The sequence below is a fragment of the Amblyomma americanum genome, chromosome 1, assembly GCF_052857255.1.
Source record: "Amblyomma americanum isolate KBUSLIRL-KWMA chromosome 1, ASM5285725v1, whole genome shotgun sequence".
NCBI lineage: Eukaryota > Metazoa > Arthropoda > Arachnida > Ixodida > Ixodidae > Amblyomma > Amblyomma americanum.
In genome coordinates, this window is record NC_135497.1 from 187808969 (window position 1) to 187831686 (window position 22718).

At 41.8% G+C, this 22718-nt stretch overlaps 1 protein-coding gene across 4 annotated transcripts in view; it reads right to left on the minus strand.

Moving 5' to 3' along the window:
- LOC144114382 (phosphatidylserine lipase ABHD16A) overlaps positions 1–22718 on the minus strand; it is a 63392-nt gene that overhangs the window by 14419 nt on the left and 26255 nt on the right. For all 4 annotated transcript variants that reach the window (XM_077648076.1, XM_077648075.1, XM_077648078.1 and 1 more), the window contains exons 13-19: positions 20979–21042; positions 18134–18197; positions 16840–16896; positions 16701–16763; positions 16501–16574; positions 7052–7150; positions 6573–6619 (exon numbers count right to left, since the gene is read on the minus strand). In XM_077648076.1, the coding sequence (XP_077504202.1) occupies positions 6573–6619; positions 7052–7150; positions 16501–16574; positions 16701–16763; positions 16840–16896; positions 18134–18197; positions 20979–21042 (468 nt within the window). The remainder of the gene's footprint in view (positions 1–6572; positions 6620–7051; positions 7151–16500; positions 16575–16700; positions 16764–16839; positions 16897–18133; positions 18198–20978; positions 21043–22718) is intronic.

Sequence of the window (22718 nt, forward strand, 5' to 3'; positions counted from 1 at the left end):
TGAAGCAAGTCACATCTTTCGGGCTGCTTCAAAGTGCCAGCACAAGTGGGGTTCGAACAGTACAAAGATGAATGAAATGTTTTGTCAGGAGATCCCCGATGAAATGCCCCTGGGACAACCAGCCAATTTGCTGGAAGTGCTAAGTTTAAGGTGGAAATCAAGGGAGGACCAACTAACATTTTCTCCGGCATTTTCTCCGGACTCTGTCATTGAATTTTCAAAGGCGCAAAAAAATACCAAGCAATTTGTCTTACAAACGACGGCGCGGCTCTACGACCCACTGGGAATTCCCACCTACGGGGAACCCACTGGGAACTATAACCCGCTGGGATCGAGCGGGGAGCCCCAATGATGAGCATGTAATTTTTTCAGCTCTTGCTCCCCTCCTAGCGAACAGTTTGATTGCTTCTTGTAATAAACGAAGTTGCGTAAATGATAACAGTCTACTGTGATCATAAACGAACTAAATCAGTGAGTTTCTACAACACGGCATTTTGCCAGCCGAGTCTTCACTCAGTGTTAGGTGCCCTCTAAAGCTGTCAAGCACAAAAAGGGCTTTGCGGCATAGTAGGCTTCCTGGTCGGCTCTGCCACACCGTTTTCAGCCAGTCTATATCTATGACCAATTCGTCGGATCTAACCACGATAACGCAAGGCAGCACACTGCTCTCAGAGTGACGAAATTTCTCGCCAAGCACAGCATCACTGTACTTCCCCACGCCATACTCGCCCGACCTCTCCCCATGCAATTTTTTCCTGTTTCCTCGTGTGAAGAGAGCCCTAAAAGGTCGCTGGATGGGGAGTGTGGAGGCCATTCAAGATGCCACAACAAAGGAGCTGACAGCCCTGCCAAAAGGAGTGTTTTCCAACTTTTTCCAAGACCTCAAGAAGCGTTGGAAGCTGGGTATAGACTGCAAGGGAGACTATTTCGAAGGGGTGCTTCACAAATGATTTCAATGTTAAACGCATTTTTTTTAAAATGGACTCAGTCTCGGGAACTTTACGGACAAAGGTTGTATTATATGAAGAACGCCTAAGGAAATTGGAAGATCTTTTCTAAATATCGCACATCTGACTCTCCTTCCCTTTTAATGAAAGAAAATGCCTCCCCACAACTGCAAATACGTAGAAAAATCCACAGACTAAACTTTCTATTTCTGCTGAAAAACAACAAACTCGCCATGAGTTCCGAACTTAACCTTTCACCCCTTGCAACTCGTCCCACAGGACATCATTATGCACATTCTTTAACTCCATATCAAACTAAAATTAGTGCCTTTAAATATTCTTTTTATTCACGCACTATTGAGGAATGCAACAAGCTGCCTTCTGATGTCATCATGTCCATTGATTCCATTGACAAATTGTTGTCGTCTACCTCAAAGTCGTGTTTTGTATTTATGTATGCTTTCTTGTAAGAGTTGAATATGTCTCAGTGTATTTTGCTTACTTATGTTTCGCGCGATGAATTAATATTCACAATACTGTATTTTTCTTTGCCCCTCCTGCAGTATTTGTTAAATAAACTTAAAATAACAGGTGGGCAGCTAAGGTGCTTAAATGGTTATACAGAAAGAACCTTGACCTACAGTGGCAGAAAAGACTAGAAAACTAACCAGTAAGTAAGCAGGAAACAAGGACAGAGAAATAAAGAGCATTAAAACACAAGTGAAAAGTACAGAAGGTAAGAACTGGATTAACTGAATGGAAAAGAAGCAGACTGTAGAACTACACAGAAATTGGAAAAGAAATTCAGGAAGGAATCATTCTAAGACAACTCAAGAGGCAGTGCGCTACTCTTTAAAGCTAGATCAGGGTGTCTTAGAAAGTGAAGCTACAAAAAGAAATTTAACCAAGATGACACATATCACACATGCAGTGTGTGGTAAATCAAATCAAATTTGATCTTCTTTCTCAAGGAAAAAGAGGTTGACGGGTAAAGTCCGCTTAATTGTGGCTTGACGAAGCCCGGCCCCCTCTGTGTGCAGTTCAGCAGCAGTTTGAAAACAAAATTAAGTTGGACACTGTCGGGACCTGCCCTGCAGCCCCCTGTGTTTGCTTTCCCGCGAGGCAGCAGTCTCACCTCGTTGAGGAACGCATTCCCTTGTCAGTTACATTAACTGGCAAGAGAAGGCGCCAGCGTCGCTGCGCGGGAAAGGGGGCATGGGGCTCTTGGGCTGGGATCGTCGGCGCGAGCGGACGTGTTGCTCGCGGCTCCGCTCTTCGCCGGCGGGGCGAGGAAGCGACTGGAAGACACGCTCCCGTATTCTCGTCCCGTCCAGGCCGCGGAGTATCCTTGCCCTAGCGTGGGCGAACATTCGCTCGGAACCTTGCTGGTGAGTCGGACGACCTTGATTCATTAGCGTACCTTGTTGCTACCTGGCGTTATTGTTGCTGTAGCAATAAATGCCTGTTTGTGTCAGCCAATAAGTCGTTCCTTTGTTCCCTCAGTGCAAGGCCCGCCGTGGTTGGCGTGCGCTCGGTAGCGTACGCGATCACGGGGTGGGGTCTGGGCGGCTTTTAACCGTGTCAGCCGCGATTGAGTGGGGAGAACGTATTTATCTCCCCAAACCAACCCCACAACACCTGTCAGGCCATAACGCATTCAGTTGTTTGGTACAGCACAATGAGCTGAACACATATCACTTTAAAAATCAAAGCCAGTATGACTAACTTTCAGCGCCATTCAACAAATGCAGAGCCCTTCATGGCAATCAAAGCACAGCATCAAAGAAAATTAGCAATGGGCAACATATCAGGAGCGCCCGAAGTACAAACAAAAGTATACAAAAACTATAAAGTGTTGGCCATAAGGAAATATGCATGAATTGATCGTCTGGACATCTTTTCCGGGATGATATCAGCATGATATGAAATGGACTGGCGACAGAAAGGCACGGCCTATGAGTCTTTGACAACTGCTGTAGATAGAAGTGCGTGGTGGAAGATTTATCCAATTGAGGAAGATAAGAATGCACACCAAGACAGAAGACAGACAGATGAAAAGGGCAGATGGATTCCATGGAAAGAAGTTTATAGTGAACGAAATACTCGAAAGTATGGGCACGAAATGGAACATTGGCAATGGCATGCAATGCACGCTTCTGACATATTTTAAGCTTGTTTATGTTTTTTTTGACGTAGTTGACCAAATTAAATGGCAGTAGTTTAGTGTAGAAAAAAATAGTGCATTATAGATTATGTGCTTAACTGCTGATGTCAAGAAGTGGTGGTGTCTAATAAGTATCCTGCAAATCTTGTTAAGTTTATTGCAGAGTACGTCATTATGTTTGTTCCAAGTAAGGGTTTCCGAGAAAGTTGCACCAAGAGTCTTAACTTCATTAACAATGTTCACTTCTTCACCATCTAAATGTATTTTGCCTTCGGTTTTTACGTTTGTGTTCTCAGTGCAGAAAAAAGTAGCTTGAGTTTTTTTAGTGTCCAATCGCAGATGATTTCTTTGCGACCACTTTTTAACCAGTGACAGAGCATGATTTGCAGAGTAAATTAAATCTTCAGTATTTGCTCCTCTGAAAAACATGGCAGTATCATCCGCATCACCAACCCAGGAAATGATGTCACGGAGGGAGAAAAATGTCATTAATATAAACAACAAACAACAGAGGTAGAAGGAAGGGATGCTTTTTGTGTTCGAATTATGAATATTATGACTTGCATATTGGCACCTGTTAGGCAGATATGAAAAAAGAAGAAGGTCAGCACTGCCGCGCACTCCGTAGTGCTCCAACTTCGCCAATAAGGTTTCATGATGGACATAGTCAAACACCTTTGAAAAATCAATGTATAGACCAAGCACAAGTTCTTGATGTTCAAAGGCGTCAATGATGAGTTCCTTTTCAGCTAATAGAGCTGTAGAAACAATTGAACATCTTATACTAATCTCTGTTTCATACATCAGGTGCAACGCTGTGAAAGGTATGGAAGTAGTCCGCATGGGAAAATAAAGGGAGCTGTGTTACTCTGCACTTGTTCTGTGGCCAAGTGGTCAGAGTCACGAGAAAGCGACAGCGTGTCATCAGCAATAAGAGTGCATTTAATCAAGCCCATGACAAATGTGTCATGTAATAAGCCTGATGGCAAAGCATTTACTATGTTTCACTCACCACAAGGAACTCACTACTTTTTGGTCGCGGATGCAGGCAGTGCAAACAAGAATGCTAGCTTTGACAGTGTTGCACCTGATGTATGAAATGGACGACAGAATGTGGAAGTATCCATTGTATCCATCCGGATGTTGATGCAGGTGCAGTCACTCTCCCTGAGGCCCCAGCATTTAAACATAACAGAGGTCATGTGAATGAATCTGTGAAAGAAGTTAGCAAAAAGCGTTTGGAAGATTGGTGACTCAAAAGCATGGCAGTGATGCAAGATTACAAGTTCAGGATTTAAATTTGTGTTTAAAGAAAAATGGCGAATTTATAGGTAATACCATTAAGCTTGACTGATTGCTCAAGGAAAATAGAGGGGAAGAAAAAAAGCCAAGCAAGATGGCAACTGCCCCCACCCCATTTCAAAGGGAGTGCCCCGAACTTTCATCCAACCATCCACCATAGAAATAGCAGCATAGTAGCTAAGAGTGCCCAGACAAGCTGGTCTCCAGAACCACTCGACTTTCACCTCACTTTTCTTCCCTAGCCTTGTAATAATGATTCTTTTTTTAATGAAGAAAAAAACCCTGTTCATAGATTTTGTTTACACAAGCTTCATAAACTGATACAGTCAAACACTGCTGCTTGCTACAGGAAAATTTCTGACACAGCGAGGTACTTCCGATTCCCAGTCAGCAAATCATAGAAGGCAATGGAATTATTTCCTCCCCACAATGAACAATTTGCAGAGCGAAATTCTGCTTCAATAAATTCTTTTGAGTATGCAGCCGTTTTTTGTTTTTGCGCATCCACACGAACAACAGCTGCCGAAGTCAGTTTGCACTTTCTGTAGCACAGCTGACACTCCCTGTGGAATCTGAAAGATTATGCAGACATGTGTGCATAAAGATGCAAAGCGGAGCACGACTGCCTATGATGGTTTTGCCGATGGCTCTGACTCGGTGCTTTTTCATTTGCTTCTCTGACGTAGGCATAATAAAAATCAGTTCTGAGTTTATTTCAGTGTGAAATTACCATGTCGAATGAATTCGGTGAAGGTGGTGGAGTCCTCAAGTGCTTTTTCCAAGGCTTCATTGTGGAGTACGTTAGGCCTAGCAACATGGAGCAAGTGGCATGCAACAATCCGCAGTCACCCGGTGTGCAGATGGGTGGCAGCTCATTTCAAGAAGCCTGGCGCTGGCTTGGGTGCACTCTAGTCTCGCTTTCACGCCTCAGGCGAGCATCGTTTTTGTTTTCTTTATTTTTTTCCTTTCTGGTGAACCTGGGCACTGACCTAGTACAGGCACTGCTGTGTGAGTGGCACTGTGACAGTGGTTCTAAGCGGAGTCTCAACAAAACGACACTCTGCCGGTATGTTCGTACCGTGCATTGCGAAAGGTCTTCAATGAATCACAGCAACCACATTTCTGGCGCGTCATCTAAAGCATAGATTTCGAGGTGCATGTGACCCCTATTTAAAATGCAGTGACGCAAGCACACGTGCACCTAGTCCATGCCGAAACACCTTTAGGCAGTGTGGTCTCAGTATGGATTCTAGCAGGACCAAAGCAGGGGCACTTTTACAACGCATGCAGAAAAAAATATTAGCGGGTGCATATTACATGAATACGTCCACTGTCCAAGATTTTCAGAGCACCACGAAAATTGCACCGCGGCACTGATTTCAAAACAGCAAAAGACCAAAGCTGACTGAGGTTTGGAAAATAAATGTTGTTCACGAACTATCCAGTGCAATCTGTCAATATTCTGACCCTAATTTTTCGCGGGGGCTGTGAATTTTGTTGTAGTCAGATACAACTGCAAGGAACTGGTCTTCAAAGTTTGGTTGATATGTTATGATTTTTTTCTGTAACGGTGGCATGGGAGGTGTCACCGGCAGTGCCCAAAAACAGTTTTCAACACGCAGCACAGTGACCGAAAGGCATGCTGTTTGTTTTGCCCCTGGCCTTTTGAGACCTTCAGTCAAGACTGCAGCACACACATTAAAACACAAGTGAAAATGACACAACCCTAGCCTTGTGAGCAGAGACCAGTAGGCAAAATGAAACCATGGCTGCTATAGCAGAAACAAATCATGTAACCTTTGCAGACTATTTTCTACCCGTCATTACTAATAGCTTGGTTTTACTGCTGCCTGCACTACTCATCTTTACCACTGAGATTATTTCCAATGAATTCCGAGAATGAATACAATCACTCAACAGTTAGAATGCATAAAAATAAGAGCTAAAACTTAAACCAACTGATACTGAGCAGCGTTAAATAGAAGAACCGCCAACGCAGCAAGGGCTTTTAAGTGAGAAAAAAAGCTAATGATTGCCTGTTTTCCTTATGTTCATGATACCATTTGTATCAGTACTGCATAAGAATTTTCACTATTGTAAAAAAAAAAACAGGTCTAACTAGAATTAACTGAGAAAAAAACAAGTATAAATGCCTTTACCAGGAACAGTATGAGCTGGATCTTGACATCAACATTGAGGCCATCTCCTGAAAATAGGAGGAAAGCATAAAAAAAAAATTCCAACAAGGACAGTAACAAACACATAATGCATGCAGTGAAGATATAAAAAGCAGTTTCTAAACAAACCCACTGGAAATAAAAAAAATCCAACACTACTTCTATTACATTCAGCTATCTTTGTCAATGATAACTTTTTCACACGCAGAATCTCACAACCACAAGGTCTCTCAAACAAAAAAGTGCACAATGATGCCCCTTCAAACCCCCCTTAATCTCTTTTCGAGTTTTCTTTCTGCACTGTCAATCACTTTACAACAAGACGGCACAAGTATGTTTGACAGAATGTTTCCCCACCAGTCAGGCAACTGTGCACTGGAATCACAGAGCATTACTCAACATAACCAGAATAGGCATGAAAAAGAACAAATAATAAATTATTTAGAAACAAAAGAGCTCACCAATGAGCATGGGGAATGATGGGCCATTATCCCTGATGTAGACAGCCAGTTTGTCCATGCAAGCTTCTTCATCCACACCACCTTCATTCCAAAGAACCACTATAAAAACAAGGTATCATGCTCCTTAGAAGGCTGTACATGATACATTTTTCTAACTCAGTGTAAAAACACACTATACTATTACAACAAAAGAAAAGCTATGAATACACCAACATGAAACAAGAAGCACCATCACAAAGAGTCCTTTTCAGATGCCTTTCTACAGCTATGTGGTTGGGCTGTATACAGGGTGTACATGAAAACCTGAACAGGATTTTTAAAAAAGATTGTGCACCAAGACCAAGATATACAGGTATATTTGGCATGTGAATGTGCTAAATGCATAGCACGCAGCATGAGCATGTTCACTGTGGCAGCTATTTTTCGAGCCCTAATCCTCGTGCATCATGACCCACTGGTGGCCACCCTTAAATTTTTTTGGGTGCAGCGTAACCAAATAGTAAGCCAACAGAACAGCTTTATTTGATCTGCCAAAAGATTACTTACCTCTAGAGGCCTTTCAAGACTACAGCACTATCAAGCAAAAATTCGAATGATAGCAAGGCACAGTACTCTGCACAACTTGGAAAGTACCTGTTTGCATGACTGAGAATATAAAACTACTAGTCAATTCACATACGAGTCAGTGGTCCACCTCCTGCCCACCTGAAAAAATGTATACAGCTAATTGCGAGTTTCAAGATCGGATGGCACCACTGTACAATAAGCTTTTCTGAAGCAACTGGACATGACATGTGGAGCACCGGTAACCCACGCAACACTGAGTGCAACACAATTTTCACTTGGCGCATAGTGGGTCATCGGTCGGTCACAGCATTTCTTACAGCACAGAGATTTGTCATGCCTAATGAAGCCTAATGCAACAGAAGTATTTTTTTTTCTACCCTGATTTTCTCTACGATATCACTTCCACACTGCATAAAATGACTATCTTCAAGGCTGCACAGTTGGCATATTTATTCATATGCAATGTCAACCATTGGTGACCTTCGATGCAGTGAATCTGTTAAGCTACCTTATGTGAAGCTAAATACAGCCATCAATGCTAATACTGTTGCCTTGTCATGCACTACCCTGATCGCCGCTATCATATGGGATCTGCAGATGGCATCAACAATGCATCCAGCCACAACACTGCTGCTGAACAGCTTTTACAAAACTGCATTTCAGGATTAATGCAGGGTTTGCTCTTCTAATGGCTTGCTAAAGAGTACTGTAATTATGAAGCATGGGTGTGGTTTCATGGCATATTTTTTGCGTTTTGTGCAAAGCCCCTTTACTCCCCAAAAAGCAGCTGTGCAAACAGCTGAACCGATTGTTTTGAATGTTGATATACAATTTTTTTATTGCAATATTAGTCATAATATCGGCAATAATTTCTCAAAAATCAGTTAAGCACACGATAAAAATGACGACTGATATATGGCAACATAGGTTATGATGATGATGATGATTTGTGGTTTAGTGTCCCGAGCTGCATGCAGGCTATGAGGGGCCCAACAGTGGAGGGCAAAATGATCGATTCTGACCCGCTGGGGTCCTTTAATGTGTTCACTGCATTGTAGGTCACCAGTGGGTCACGTCGTGTATTTATGATATGCGGCAACAAATACTGAGCCGCACGATAAATTTGTGGGTAAATTCTGACATATCAAAGAACCTGTGGACAGTACACATCGCATGTCACTGATGCCATTTATTGGCGATTCCAAGACTGTTTCACCATTGCTCCCTGTGCATTGTAGCTGTGCATTGTCACGGTGCACTCAAGAAAATTAAACGTGACCCACCGGTGGGCCACGCTGCACACGGATTAGGGCTCCGAAAATCGCCGCCACAGTGAGTGTGCACCCCGGCATTGCACAGGACAGGGCCACTTTTGTACTTTTGTAAATAAATTCTAAATTTTGGGGTTTAACATCCCAAAGCAAAGCATAGGCTATGAGGGACGTCGTAGTGAGGATCTCCGGATTAATTTTGACCACCTGGGGATCTTTAACGTGCGCTCACATCGTTAAGCACACGGGTATTTTTGTATTTTGCCTCCACCGAAATATGGCTGCCATGGCCAGGATAGAACCTGCAATCTTTGGATCAGCAGCCAACCACCTAAGCCGCCATGGCGGGTGAGTTGTATTTCGAAAAGCCAGCACAACCAACACTTTGCCTTGCAAACAAGTTCCCAGCTTTATTAACATATAATTACTTGACAACCTTTAGTTTGGCTATTTCCGACAGTGTTATGAAGAAAATCTTCTTTTCACCTGCAATCTTTGATAAAAGCGATTGTCAAACCTCGATATATCGAAAACAGATAGCAAATTATTGGCTACATCAAACACTTGCAAAATACTTTTAACAAGCACATACAATTATTTGCATTATACACAGAATGTAGTTGGCCTTAAAAAGGTTATATAAATGCCTGCAGTGCAAAATGCTGTATTGTGTTGGGATTAATGGTGCATAAGCACCTAAAGCTATCATTGAATAACACAAGCTGCCGGGCTAGTTGATGTTGCTTCCTTCCTTGAATGTGCTCACGCTGCTGAAAATATTAAGGCTGTCATGTGCCAAGCTCAAGGTATAGAAATATTGTTTTCTGCAGATTTTTACTAATATGTGAAAAAACACAGCGGTGTATAGGGCCTAAAGAGTTAGTTTGTTCTACCTAGTAATGAGAGAAAAAAATTTTTATAAATAGCTAATAGTAAAAGCTTTAAAGAAGGCCGGGTAACCTAAGCAGCCGTCCTTAGCTGGGCAAGGACCTTGAGGCTCCCAACAAATCAAATGAAAACCTCAGCCTTCTTCTCAGGAATGAGAAAATGGCCGAAGTGTATCATAATAAAGTGAAGCAATGGATCAAAATTTACAGTTTCTCAAGAACATTAGATTCTTTTAAAAAAAGCTAAAAACACAAGACTTGTTAACAATGGCATTTTCACCCAATACCAGTGCTAGGCATAAAGGAATACCATTCACTATAAAATTTAGTAAAATGCTTTTTTAGTTTTCAGAGTTCTGAACAAGAGAATAAAATAAGGTTTAGTGTGAACTCGTCTCCACATCTTTCACAAAGAGGTTTGTCTTGTTTCGCCAGCAAGAAATTACGTGTAATGTGTGTATGTCCAATGCGGAGACGACATAAAATTATATACTTCTATAAATCGTTCCTGGTGCCTACAGGTCCTCCATTCGCCCAGGACGGGCTTTATGAAGTGCAGCTTATTGTTAACCTCATTGTCCCATGAAGCCTGCTAGTTTGCCCCGAGTTTATTTTAGACAAACTTCATGCAGTCTTTATGCGTTATGCTTACTTGTTTTACTTTACCATTACGGGCAAGTGCGGCACATGCATCAGCACTCTCGTTCCTTCTGATTCCCACGTGACTAGGGACCCAGCAGAACTTTGTTGTACATCCTTGTGTATAGCTTTTATTACATCATGCATTATGTTTCCTGTTATAGATTAAACTGCATTCCTGGGGTTTATTGGTGTAATTACGCTGAGGGAGTCACTGTAGATATAACTGTTACTATGTTTTTCTTCATTATCTATTCTACAGCTACAGCATTGGCAAAGTATTCTGCTATAAAATTGAAGCACACTGAGGCAGCCTGACTACTTTCTCCCATTTCCCTTGTATTATCACACTCCCTACATACAGTGCTGTTTTAGAACAGTCTGTGTAGAAATCAGTGTAATTCTCGCATTTTTCACTTACTGCAAAACTCTTGTAGATATTTCTGTGGGGTTTGCCTTTTGTAAATGTGTGTCAGTGTGAAATCGCATACAGCTGGAAATGCGAACCAAGGTAGCAACGAATCAGGTCTCCAGGCAACATCGGGAAGTGCGTCTAGTACAGTGTAATCCACTTATAACGATACCAGATATAGCGATATACCGCTTATAACGATCGAATTCTTTAGATTTATCAATCTCCCCACTGCCTCAATGTAAAAATACACCGTATATAACGAAACAAATATCCAAATATTGGCGAAATAACGGACACAACAATAGCATTCTGGCCACTGGGATGATGTTGAACAAAATGTTCTGAATGTGTGATCGAAAGTAAAATAATTTAAAGTAAATGAAATTTTAAAAACGTCATGAAAGTTCATGCCTAGCAAAATCGAAGCGGGAGCGTTGGCTAAAGCCTTGGGAACCAAGCGCTATCATCGTTACAATCGCTGGAGGAAGGAGCTTGCTTGGCTGCTGCGAAGCAACACTGTCTCAACACTGTCTCAGACACTGTCTCGTAGTTTCCACCCAGAGATGGTTGAGAAGTTACTGTTTTTTTAAGCATTCCCTTTTCTTCCTCATTCCCCGTTTCGGGCTGTCCGCACCGCAGCTCTTGGCAGTCTGCCAAGATGCAGCGCTCTGATAACATCCTCCAGCGTTTATCTTACGATGGGAGTTCTGGAGGGTGTGAGGGTGGCTCGCTCAGCGAACCTGGCAGAGGGCCAAGATGCTGCGCTCTTAACAGGAGCACCGGTGGCAGTAGCTACATGCATAGGGTAATACCTACGTGCATGGGGTAATACATGGGTGTGTTCTTTTTGCTTTTTTTTTGCAAGTCCACATATAACGATAATCAGTTAGTATAACGAACAGATTATCTGGTTTTCTCAATATTGTTATAAGTGGATTGCACTAAATGTTATTTCTTGGCATTTTTCTTTGAAGCGGAGGAGCAGTGGTCTGACAGCTTGAGGTTTGCTAGTAGAATTTTCTGGGTGGGCATTTTGTAACTACGGGTAACACAGATGATTTGGTAGCAACCTTATTTTCAGTACATATGCACAGATAAGCATTGCTCTCCTGTCAATGAGAGGCAGTTCATTTGCTTCTACATGAAGACTATTTATGGAGGATGTCCTGTATGCACAAGTTAAGAGGCGCAAATCAAGGTTTTGTACTGTATCCAGCCTTTTAAGGTATGACGGCCTTGCAGACCCATATACTATGCATTCACTGCCTTTAATTCTGACATGATTCGGTACTCACCAAAGTTTTATGCTGTGTCCTTGAGCTAGGGCAGTTATGGTGTGTATGATGTCACCAAGCATCGGAGTGATTGCATTTCTAGAGTGGAGAGCTCTAAGTACACTGAGGGAGTCTGTGTAAATAATACTGTTTCTGAGGTTCTCATTTACTATTTTTCTTACGGCTATGCACACAGCGTAACATTCAGCTGTGAAGATAGATGCACGCTGTGGAAGTCTTATTATTCCCTTCTCAATCCCTCGTACTACTGCGCTTCCTACGCAGGCATCTGTTTTTTATCTATCAGTATAAAAGTCCGTGAAACCACTGTATTTTCCCTCAAGTACAAGAAATTCTTGTATTCTATATTGTTGTGGAGTTTGCTTTTTGTGGAACTGTGTAAGATCGAGACAGAACAATCTAATCTCGCGTGGAATCCCTGACGAACGTGAAACATGGAATGAAACAGAGAAAGAGGTTATTTCTGCGTTATCTCCTGTCGCTGACCCTGATTCACTGTCCTCATGCATAGAGCGTGCTCATCATTTGGGCTCTTTTTCAGCCTAGAAGTGTCGTCCTATTATCATTAAGTTCTGTTCCTTTAAAATCAAGGAAAAAATTTTGAACTCCCATGATGCTCTTAACGAAAACAATTTTACCATATCTAAGGTTTTCTCGTATGTTACTCGTCTAGAGAGGAGCCGACTTGTCGAATTTGGCAAAGGGCTGCCTCACTCCCCGAAGTTCCAGCTTCACTACAACAAACTGTTCATCAACAATCAATTGTACATCTACAACGAAAAAACTAAGAATGTTCAATTATTAATCAGTCACGAGCTGACTTACAGCCCAGTCTCGAACCACAGACCGGCTCCTCGCGGGATTCTTTTCAAGATTCTTCACTCACCGTCAATAACACACCCTAGGAATACAAGAGGGGAAGTAGGAAATTCTCACCATCCCGCAGCATATCTGTCTAATGTAAAAAGCCTTCTTAACAAGCGTGACTCTTTGCATTCCCTTACTGACACATGTAACGCAGACATCATCGCTCTCACCAAAACATGGCTTCACTATAACATTCACGACAACGAAGTAATAAGTGATTAATTGCACTTTTCCGTTTTGATACCAACCTTGAAACCATCTCAGCATGCATTGAAATCCACCACCGTAAAATAATCCTTGGTCTATGTTATCGCCCCCCGAACTTCACATCAAACTTCTGCTAACAGTTGCATGACGCAATTAACAGTGCCTACTTTCGAGAACCCTAATGCTGATATTTTTTTACTTGGTGACTAACTTCCCGAACATTTCCTGGTCTTCCAGTTCGCCTACTCTTAATCCGTTCTCTTCTGTTAATAACGGTTTCTTAAATCTTTGATCAGTATTTTCATTATCTCAGTTAGTCACATAACCTACTAGGTGAACGCAAGCCACCGCTAACACCTTGGATTTAATACTAACATCACGTCCTGATCTCGTCCCGCATGTAACATACATGCCCAGGTTAAGTGACCATTTAGCTATTCATATTGAAATATGTGCCCCTCCCCTTGAAACTAACAGGATAAAAAAAGTGACCAGGGACTACAACAAAGCTAATATCGAGGTCATTAACAATGAGCACCTTCCTGGATGGTTTCGAAAACCGGTCAGTAGAAAAAAATAATTGGAGCATCTTCAGGAACAAAATCCAACAACTAATCGATAAGCACATTCCCCTATGAACCATTTCTTGCAACTCAAACGCACCTTGGTATAACCTTCACCTCAAAAGATTATCGAACAAGAAAAAACTGTTTCGTAATGCTCCACGCTCCCCTTACGACGCCCGGTGGAGCACCTATATGGCAGCTAATAACGCATATGTAACCGCACTCAAAAACACCAAAAGTAATTTCCTTAACACCACCTTACCCTCCATGCTTACTAATGATCCCCAAAAATTCTGGCGCACAGTTAACCCAAGAAAAGTCGACTCAATTCACTAAACAGATCCTGACGGACTCCCTATACTGGATGCAGAGTGTCCCGACATCTTGAACAAAACTTTCAGTAATAACTTTGTTATTTGTCCTATGACAGCATTACCACCCTCTCAGTCATATGCGTACCCGATAATGGACCCCGTCTGCATTGATCCTAGCGGCATCATGAAATTAATTGATAACCTTAAAACATCATCTAGCACCAGCACTGACCTAATTAACAGCAAATTTTTGAAAAGCACCCCAACGTACCCATCACTTATGCTTTGCAAGATTTCCCAGCAGTCCATCCACTCCTGCACTCTTCCTGCTGACTGGAAAGTCGGGAAGGTGGTTCCGGTCCACAAATCAGGTAGCAAAAGTTCTCCTCTCAACTACCGCCCAATTTCATTAACCAGTATTCCCTGCAAATTACTAGAGCACATCCTGTACTCCCATATCTCTAACTTTCAGGAAACTAACTTGTTCTTCAGCAGCGCCCAGCATGGTTTCCGAAAATTTTTCATGTGAAACGCAATTAGCATCATTCACTCACAATCTTCATATTATCATTGATAAAGGCTCAATAACTGACTGCATATTTCTTGATTTCAAGAAAGCTTCTGAAAAAGCTTGTCATCGACGACTCCTCTTCAAACTAGCCAAACTAAACATTGGACCTAACATCTTACTTTGGCTTGAACAATTTCTTTTAAACCGTTCCCAGTTTGTATCATCTAACAATCGCAACTCCTCATTATGTTCCTTTGGCTCGGGCATGCCTCAGGGCTCTGTGTTAGGTCCTTTGTTGTTCCTAATATACATTAATGACCTACCTGACTGTGTATCTTCTAACATTCATTTATTTGCTGATGATTGTGTTGTCTTTCAGGAAATTAACAGTTCGGACGATACTAATGCCTTGCAACATGATATGGATGCTATTACTAAATGTAAAGCCTTACGTGTCTCTAGAAATTCCTGCAGTCCTAGCGTCTATTACCTAAATAACAGTGCAATCGAATCCGTCACTTCCTACCTCGGCATCGAAATCTCTTATCTTACTTGGTCCCTTCACATTAACTTTATAATTAACAATGCTAATCGCATGCTTGGTTATCTTCGCCGTAATTTTTCCTCTGCCCCAAGCTCACTTAAAGTTCTCCTATACAAGTTCTCCTATACGAAATTCAGAAGACCTAGTGCATTACTAATCATTTTAAACTAGAAAAGAGGATCTTCCCCCTTCCGGACAAAACCTTAGATAAGGAGCAGGAGACCACGTGGAGGCCACTCCAGACGCAATCCTTCACGACTCCTTACTTAATAAATTCTATCCCGGTGATTACGAGCCGGTATGTACACTATGGAATGAGCCTGGGCATGGCATTATATGCCCTGCCCAAGCCCATTTCTTTCTCATGATTTCGACTAGGATGTCATTAACCCACGTTTTTCCCTCACCCACTCTGCCTGCTTCCGGTCTCTTAACGTTGCGCCTATAATTTTTCTTTCCATGGCTCGCTGCGGTGTCCTGAACTAAGCTGAACCCTTTTCGTTAGCCTCCATGCTTCTGCCACATAGATGAGTACCAGATAGTTACAGCTGTTTATATTTTTCCCTTAAGGGTACTGGTAAACTGCCATTCATGATCTGAGAGAACCGTCCATATGTGCTCCACCCCATTCTTATTCTTCGTTATTTCCCCCTCATGATCCCATGACCCGGATCAGCAGCCACTACCTGCCCCAAGTAGAAGTAGCAAAGGTTACAACTGTCATCAAAAGGTTGGCATATTTTTCAGTTTTGTTTATTGCAAGAAATTCTGGTTTAGGTGACCAAGACTACCTGAACATGATAAAATGACAAGGTTATTTACTACACAATGACGAAATGCAGAATGAACCAGAAAATTTGGCATTGCAAATGAAACACACCATACGCCATGCATTTCTGGACTACAAAGTGCCATGGCTGTCTATGTGAAATTAAAAACTTGAAATCTAGAATTACTGTCTTATTCCAAATCAACTCTACCTTGAGGGGTTTTGCTAAATAAATTGTACTTACACTGGTCCCATTTCAAGCTGCTGATCAACATAGCCTTGTTCTGCCATCTGCTAGCAGTCCTGGTTAGCTAACTGGCAGAGTGAGTGCCCCGGACAGACAGTGGTCTGGGGGTTCATTCCCGGAGTAGGACAAATTTTTTTTTAAACCCCGAAGTTTCTATGAAAGCCCTACAGGTTTCGCTTGTAGCTGTATAGTGTGCATGGGTGGATGCTAGAAATTACTTCTTTATAATGCCAACTGCCATCAATGCCAGTGACTCAGATGAAAATATCTGCCTACCTTAGAGCTACAGTTAAGTTCACAACAGACAAACACCTACGAGTCAAAAAGTTGTTGCTTAGCATGAAACTTACTCTGGTGACCCCTGTCTCCTGAAAGCCAGTCTCTGAGTGCCCACAGGGTCTCTTCGGTAACAAGCTTCGGGAAGCTGCGAAGAACGTGTCCTGTCGTTATATTGTTACATTCTTTCACAAAAAAGCTACCCATCAAAAGGAGTAAGAATATGAAGGGAAGATAGTGAAATCAGCTAAGAGTAAAATTGCCAAACACTGACCGGTGTCTCAGGAAGCCAATCAGCAAGTCATTTCCCCGGTTGCTTACTATCTGTGCTGACTCCCTGCAGTAATAATGCACCAGTTCATAAACCATTTAAACTGCTCTGCACTATGATAAAAACAAAACAAGGCACTTACTGTGTGGAAATGATTTCATCTCGAGTTCGTCTGTACAAGAGAACAGGGCCTCCATATCTAAGATCAGATTTGAAGAAACAGAGTTTGAAAAAGTATCAGTACCTCAATAATACGACTGATGGTTGTTCACGTGCCATGAGGAACTAAATACAGTGCTATCAGAAAAGTACTGCTGTCACACATTCCATAGCCTGAAAACTGCAGTTTTAAACACAGCTACATTTATCATTTCGTAACACATTACGACAAATAGAAAGAAAATGTTGGCAAGAAGCACCAACATCATTGCTGGATGATTATTGTAGCAGTGTTGCAACTTACAATAAAATTGCAAAGAAAATCGTGCTCCGCAGAAAACAAAATACAAAACCAAGAACAAAGCACATATCCCGTGTATTTGCATGAATACAATGATGCGACCACAAATGTAAGCGGAGGGTGAAACCTTGGGAAAAATAAAAAAAGCAACATTATGATTACAATGCGACCATAAACTGGTCAGGCCGGGATGGCACGCGAAAATATGGAAGCAACAGATATGTCAATGTTATCCGAGAGGTAACCCCTCAGGAGGCTACGGTAACGCATGCAGCCTCTCGCCATAACTGCTGCGCCACTGCGGCTTGTTGTTTTGTGCTCCCCAAACCATGCCTAGTCACCCTTGTTTCTTTTCTCTACTCCTCACAGCTCTTTCAGTGACTTTTCTTTCGCAGTGGCCCTTGCCATCTTCCTTTCACACCCACAGCCACCCTTTCCTTTGTCTATGTACGCCACACACTTCGCTTTTACACCCCCAAGGTCATTCAAGAGTTCGCTTCTCACAGCTTGCAAGCATGCTGGTGAAGACTGCTATGGGTACCTTGGAAAGCAGTGAAAAAAAAAAAAAACATGCTAGGTTCATATGCTAGGTTCATACCTTGCTCCCAAATACAGCTAAACTTGAATATAGCGAAATTAATAAGTCCACCATTTTTTGTTATGAACATTCTGAATTAACCATTGGCTACTGGCTAGGAAGTTGTTACTAACAAAGTTGCATACTTTTCTGCATGTGGAATGGGGACGAGAGTACGCACTGCTAGGGCGAATGAGTTTCGGCAAACTCAGTAGGTCACAAATGGCAGTGCGGCTAATGTCATTAAATTTGTGCATGTGGCACTGCAGGAATGCCATCAAACCTTAAGACAGTAAGCACTTAATGGCATTAAATTTGCCCATATGACATGGGTATCGCCTCTCTTCACAGAGTAAGGAAAGGAAAGAGTTGAAACAGTCATCACACTGCTTGAACTACCTGTGCAGTTGTTCCAGATTGTTCAAGTTCAGGTATCCTCTGATTGTCCTCCTAACAATGGGCTCTGAAAAAGAAAGTCGAAAGAAAAGGCAACATCAAACACCCAAAAGACCTACCTACGGTAAAACTAAAACTGTCATTCACTTGCTTTTGTCCATATGGCAAAACTAAGTGGAAATAAATCAACAAATATCTTAACACAAAAATCTTTCTGAGATACTGATAATGGAATAAAATAAACAAACTAGGCAGGAAATAACCATTACACACAGGTGGTCTTAGTGACTTTAAATGTGCAATGTCTTAAGGGGCGAGAGAGTAACATTTTAACTACTGCGGCGATATTTATAAAAATTACAGGAATGATGTATCTTTATGCCAATAGAAGATAATTGACATTTTGGTATTATATCTTCAGTGATAAAAAGTTATGCGCATCACAATGACCTAGTGAATGTGTCATGTTTAAGAAAACTATCATTTTAAAAATACTTGTAATTTGTCCACTTTTTTTGGCATAAATGATCCCAGAAAAGCCACTTGTACAGGACAAGGGAAAGAGATTGCTCTTTTATGACCAACTTTTCTGAAACTCCCACCACTCAAAAGCAACTTTGGTTTTTTTCTCTTTCACTGCTATTTAAAAGGTTAACTTTTTATGCCACAACAACCAAAGAGCTGAGATTGAGAATTATCTTATCTTGCTCCCCCCAAAATAATGGCCCAGTAAGAAGTAAATCTTTCATGTGTAGAATGAAAGTGATAGTTCTCTTAAATGCGCAGTTTGCCCCAAAATGTCAACCAAGAAAAACAACTTTGAGTAGCTGTAATTCTGTTAGACAAGCTTTCTTCTCAAATAAGAGTTGTTGCTGCATATAGTTATGAGTTTCTTCTTCAATGTGAAGCTGCAGAATAGTAACTGGTTCTAGTTTGTGTGCCCTATATTTCTGTTCTTGAACAGAGTAGAGACTTCGTTTGTGCTCGGAAACTCACAGAATTGACCTGAAGCGGTAAAGATAAGTGATGCATGCAGTAAGTCCTTATGAAGAATAAAGGACAGAAATTTCTCTTCAAAGGCCACGGGATGCGTTTTCACTAATCAGTCAGTTTCATTCAGCCTACTACTTACAGCTCTCAAAGAAAGGATTTCATACTTTTTGCTTGCACATTTAATGCATTCATGCTACAGTCTTCACAAAATGCCTGAACAGATTATTCAGAGGGCAAGAAATATTGCAATATACCTGTCTGCCACTACACTTTGTGTTAGGAACATTTTTGGTAATTTTTGGGTGCTGCCACAGACACGTTGACTGCCATCTTTATGGGAAAATGTCTAATTTTCTTCGCTTCTAGTGCACAGATAGACGAAACTTGGTAGGCAGGCAGAATATGAACCTCGTATAACCAAAATCCAGAAATACGTTCTTTTTTTATCCATATCACAATTTTTGCCCTGCAGGGAAGACATGGGAGCCTAAAGGGAAATAAGAACAAAACAAACAGTTTAGATTGACTGATAGATTACCCTTATGGAACAATACCAGTTTTTTTTTTTCTCTGCAGAATGGTTACTGTACTGCTGATAAAATCGCAAATGAAGACCCTGATTTTCTTCCACATTTACACCCCCTCCTCGAGGCACACACAATTATGTCACTTTTGCGGTGTGTATGCCACTGGCAAATCTATCAGTGAATCAGAGGAAACGAACAAATACAGAACCACTCCTATCGCCTATCTGATGGGCCTTTGCTACAACATTTGCCAACAGGTGGTGCCGCCATACTATGTGCTATGAAGCTCATTTTAAAGCGAGAGCTCTACTCCTTGGGGTACAACTTCCGATTTCAATGTGGATGAGACAATGACCTTCAATCCCTCACAAGGTAAAACCAAACTTGACTGCGCGGTGGTATGGCCCAAGCTATGGTAGTATGACTACATGATCATATGACTATAACCATTGAGTACCAGACCTTGACCAATGATTGACCTTTGATTTGGGACAGACGGTAACACATCAATAATGACCTTCAATGCCTCACAAGGTCAAACTGAACTTGACTGCATGGTGGTATGGCCCAAGCTATGGTAGTATGACCATGCGAGATGATATGACTGACCACTGGGTACCTGACCTTGACATTTGATTGAGACAGAAGCCACAAAGCTTGTTAATCATGTGTAAGTTGTGGAGCAGACGAGTGACGACGAAGCATGACTGAGCGGGAAATGCATTTCACAAGTCAGCAATCACATCATTTACAATGTGTATCTCTGAAGTGAATCTGTCATTTTGTTATTCTCCAAATACTGAATGTTCTAAAAGCACTTCCATTATTACCCATGACCATCTGCCACCAGCACATCCCTAATTTTCAGCTGTGTTCTCGCTGCCCAGCATGTGCTATAGATGTTGCCATGTCACCATTAAGGCAAGTAGTGAGATCCATCACAGCGTCCGTTGATCCATCCCCTTTTCCCCCACGGTTTCTATTCCCCAGCACCTCACATGGCAGGAGACAGATTTATTCTAACAAATGCAGCATAACAGCAGCCAAGTAGCACCTATGTAGTGCCAACGCGAACCAGAGACTACAGATCCATTGCTTGTCCTCAGTATTGAGTGGCTGTGTGTACTCGAAAAGGACTTGTGCACACTGACGTGTCTCCAGTGTGGTCAAAGATGCAATGCAATGCAGTGCACCACACCTTCATTCTTACCGGGTTCCCTTTAGTTCCAAGCTCTGCATTATTCGAACAAAATTTCAGCCCCCTTTGAGTTCGCATTATCGAGATTCAACAGTATTCAAAATACTTCGAAAGTGAATATAAAACTTACCCCAGCTAGGAGGCATTTTGGATGCAGCAAGTGGCAGAACATCGTCGAAAGTAGCATCCAGTATCTATGTGCAAAAAAAGGAACAAACAAAAGAAGTGAAGCAATGCAATAGCTCAGCTTGCACACAACACTAATATGCCATTTATTAAGAACCAAAATATCCTTGATGTATCACTTCAGTTTTGACCATACCCTTTTTTCTATCAAGGGAATATGATGATGATGCTAGGTTTTTATGGCACAAGGCTAATAAGGGAATAAATGCAAGCTGTAAATATACCACGCATGCACATGACGAATATAACGTGCGTTTGCAATGTTTGCAGAATATAGATTACCTATTGTCCTCCACTTCTTGACATGTCAACCCACCAGCATGTCATATGCCACTGCCATAGCATTTGTCAAACAAACAGAATACCCTGCCAAACACTCTGTCAACTCTCCAGGAATTTCAACACAAAAATGGCACTTGTTACACTTCACAAGCAGACCACTGTGTTGCACCCCAGATATCAACTGCCAATGTCACTCTAGCCCTGTCAAGGAAATACCCTACCTGTTTCCTGTGTCTGAACACTGAACAGCGTGTGAATGGGTAGAAAAGCATCGAGGTTCCAGTGGTTCCATTGAAGCTTCCAATGCTTCTTCAATAGCTCACTTGCCAAGTAAACATAAGGCCAAACTATGGTATAAACCCATATATGCTGAAACTTCAGGAATTTTAAGGAATTAAATTTTTTTATATAAATATTCGTAACTAAAGAATTCAAAATAATCCTTTAATCGATAAAAAAAAATACTTTTCTACCTATTGTGTATAGTAAAGCTTGAAATATTTTGCACCGACTCTAATGTTGCATTTCTCGCCACGTGTGGTGGTTTTCTCATGACAATTTGTAAATTTTGTTTGCTTTTCTTGTGGAATCGCAACGTCATCGAAGTGGTTGAAGATGCTCACTGCTACCCAAGAAGAATAGCAGCTCTTTCTGAACACTAACAACACAATCCCTGCACAGGAAACGCTTAGTCTCTTGAACCTACACTAGCGGGTGCAAGCTTTTACGCAATAAACTGAGTTACTGTTCAAGAAAGCAATCTCCTAAATATAGGAAACTAGGCATATATGGTTTAACGTCTTTTACTCAATGTAATTATGTAATTTTATGAAGTGTGCCTGAATTAAGACACACCCCCTCTGGCCAAACATGGCTAGTGGACAGAGCTCTCAGCGATGGTTTAGTTTGGTTTATGGGGATTCAACGTCCCAAAGCGACTCAGGCTATGAGAGACGCCGTAATGAAGGGCTCCGGAAATTTCCACCAGCTGGGGTTCTTCAACGTGCACTGACATCGCACAACACGGGCCTCTAGAATTTTGCCTCCACCGAAATTCGACTGCTGTGGTCGGGATCGAACCCGCGTCTTTTGGGCCAGCAGCCGAGCACCATAACCACGGAGCCACCGTGGCGGCTAGTTCTCAGTGAAGCCCAGCCTGTGGACTCTTAGAATCTAAAAGTGGGAGCCCACCCTTGAGAACCTTTAGTTCTTTTTAATAAAGTTGCTCCTCCTGCTCTCCTGATTTAATGCCCTATGGACTTCACGAGTGCAATAAATGATAAAAAATGTAGAATATCAGCATACAATAAATCTTTTTTTTCCTTTTGCTATGTTCTGCAAAAAAGCCTTTATTTCTTGCTTTAAACTATCCATATTCCCATTTATTTGAAAATATAAGGTT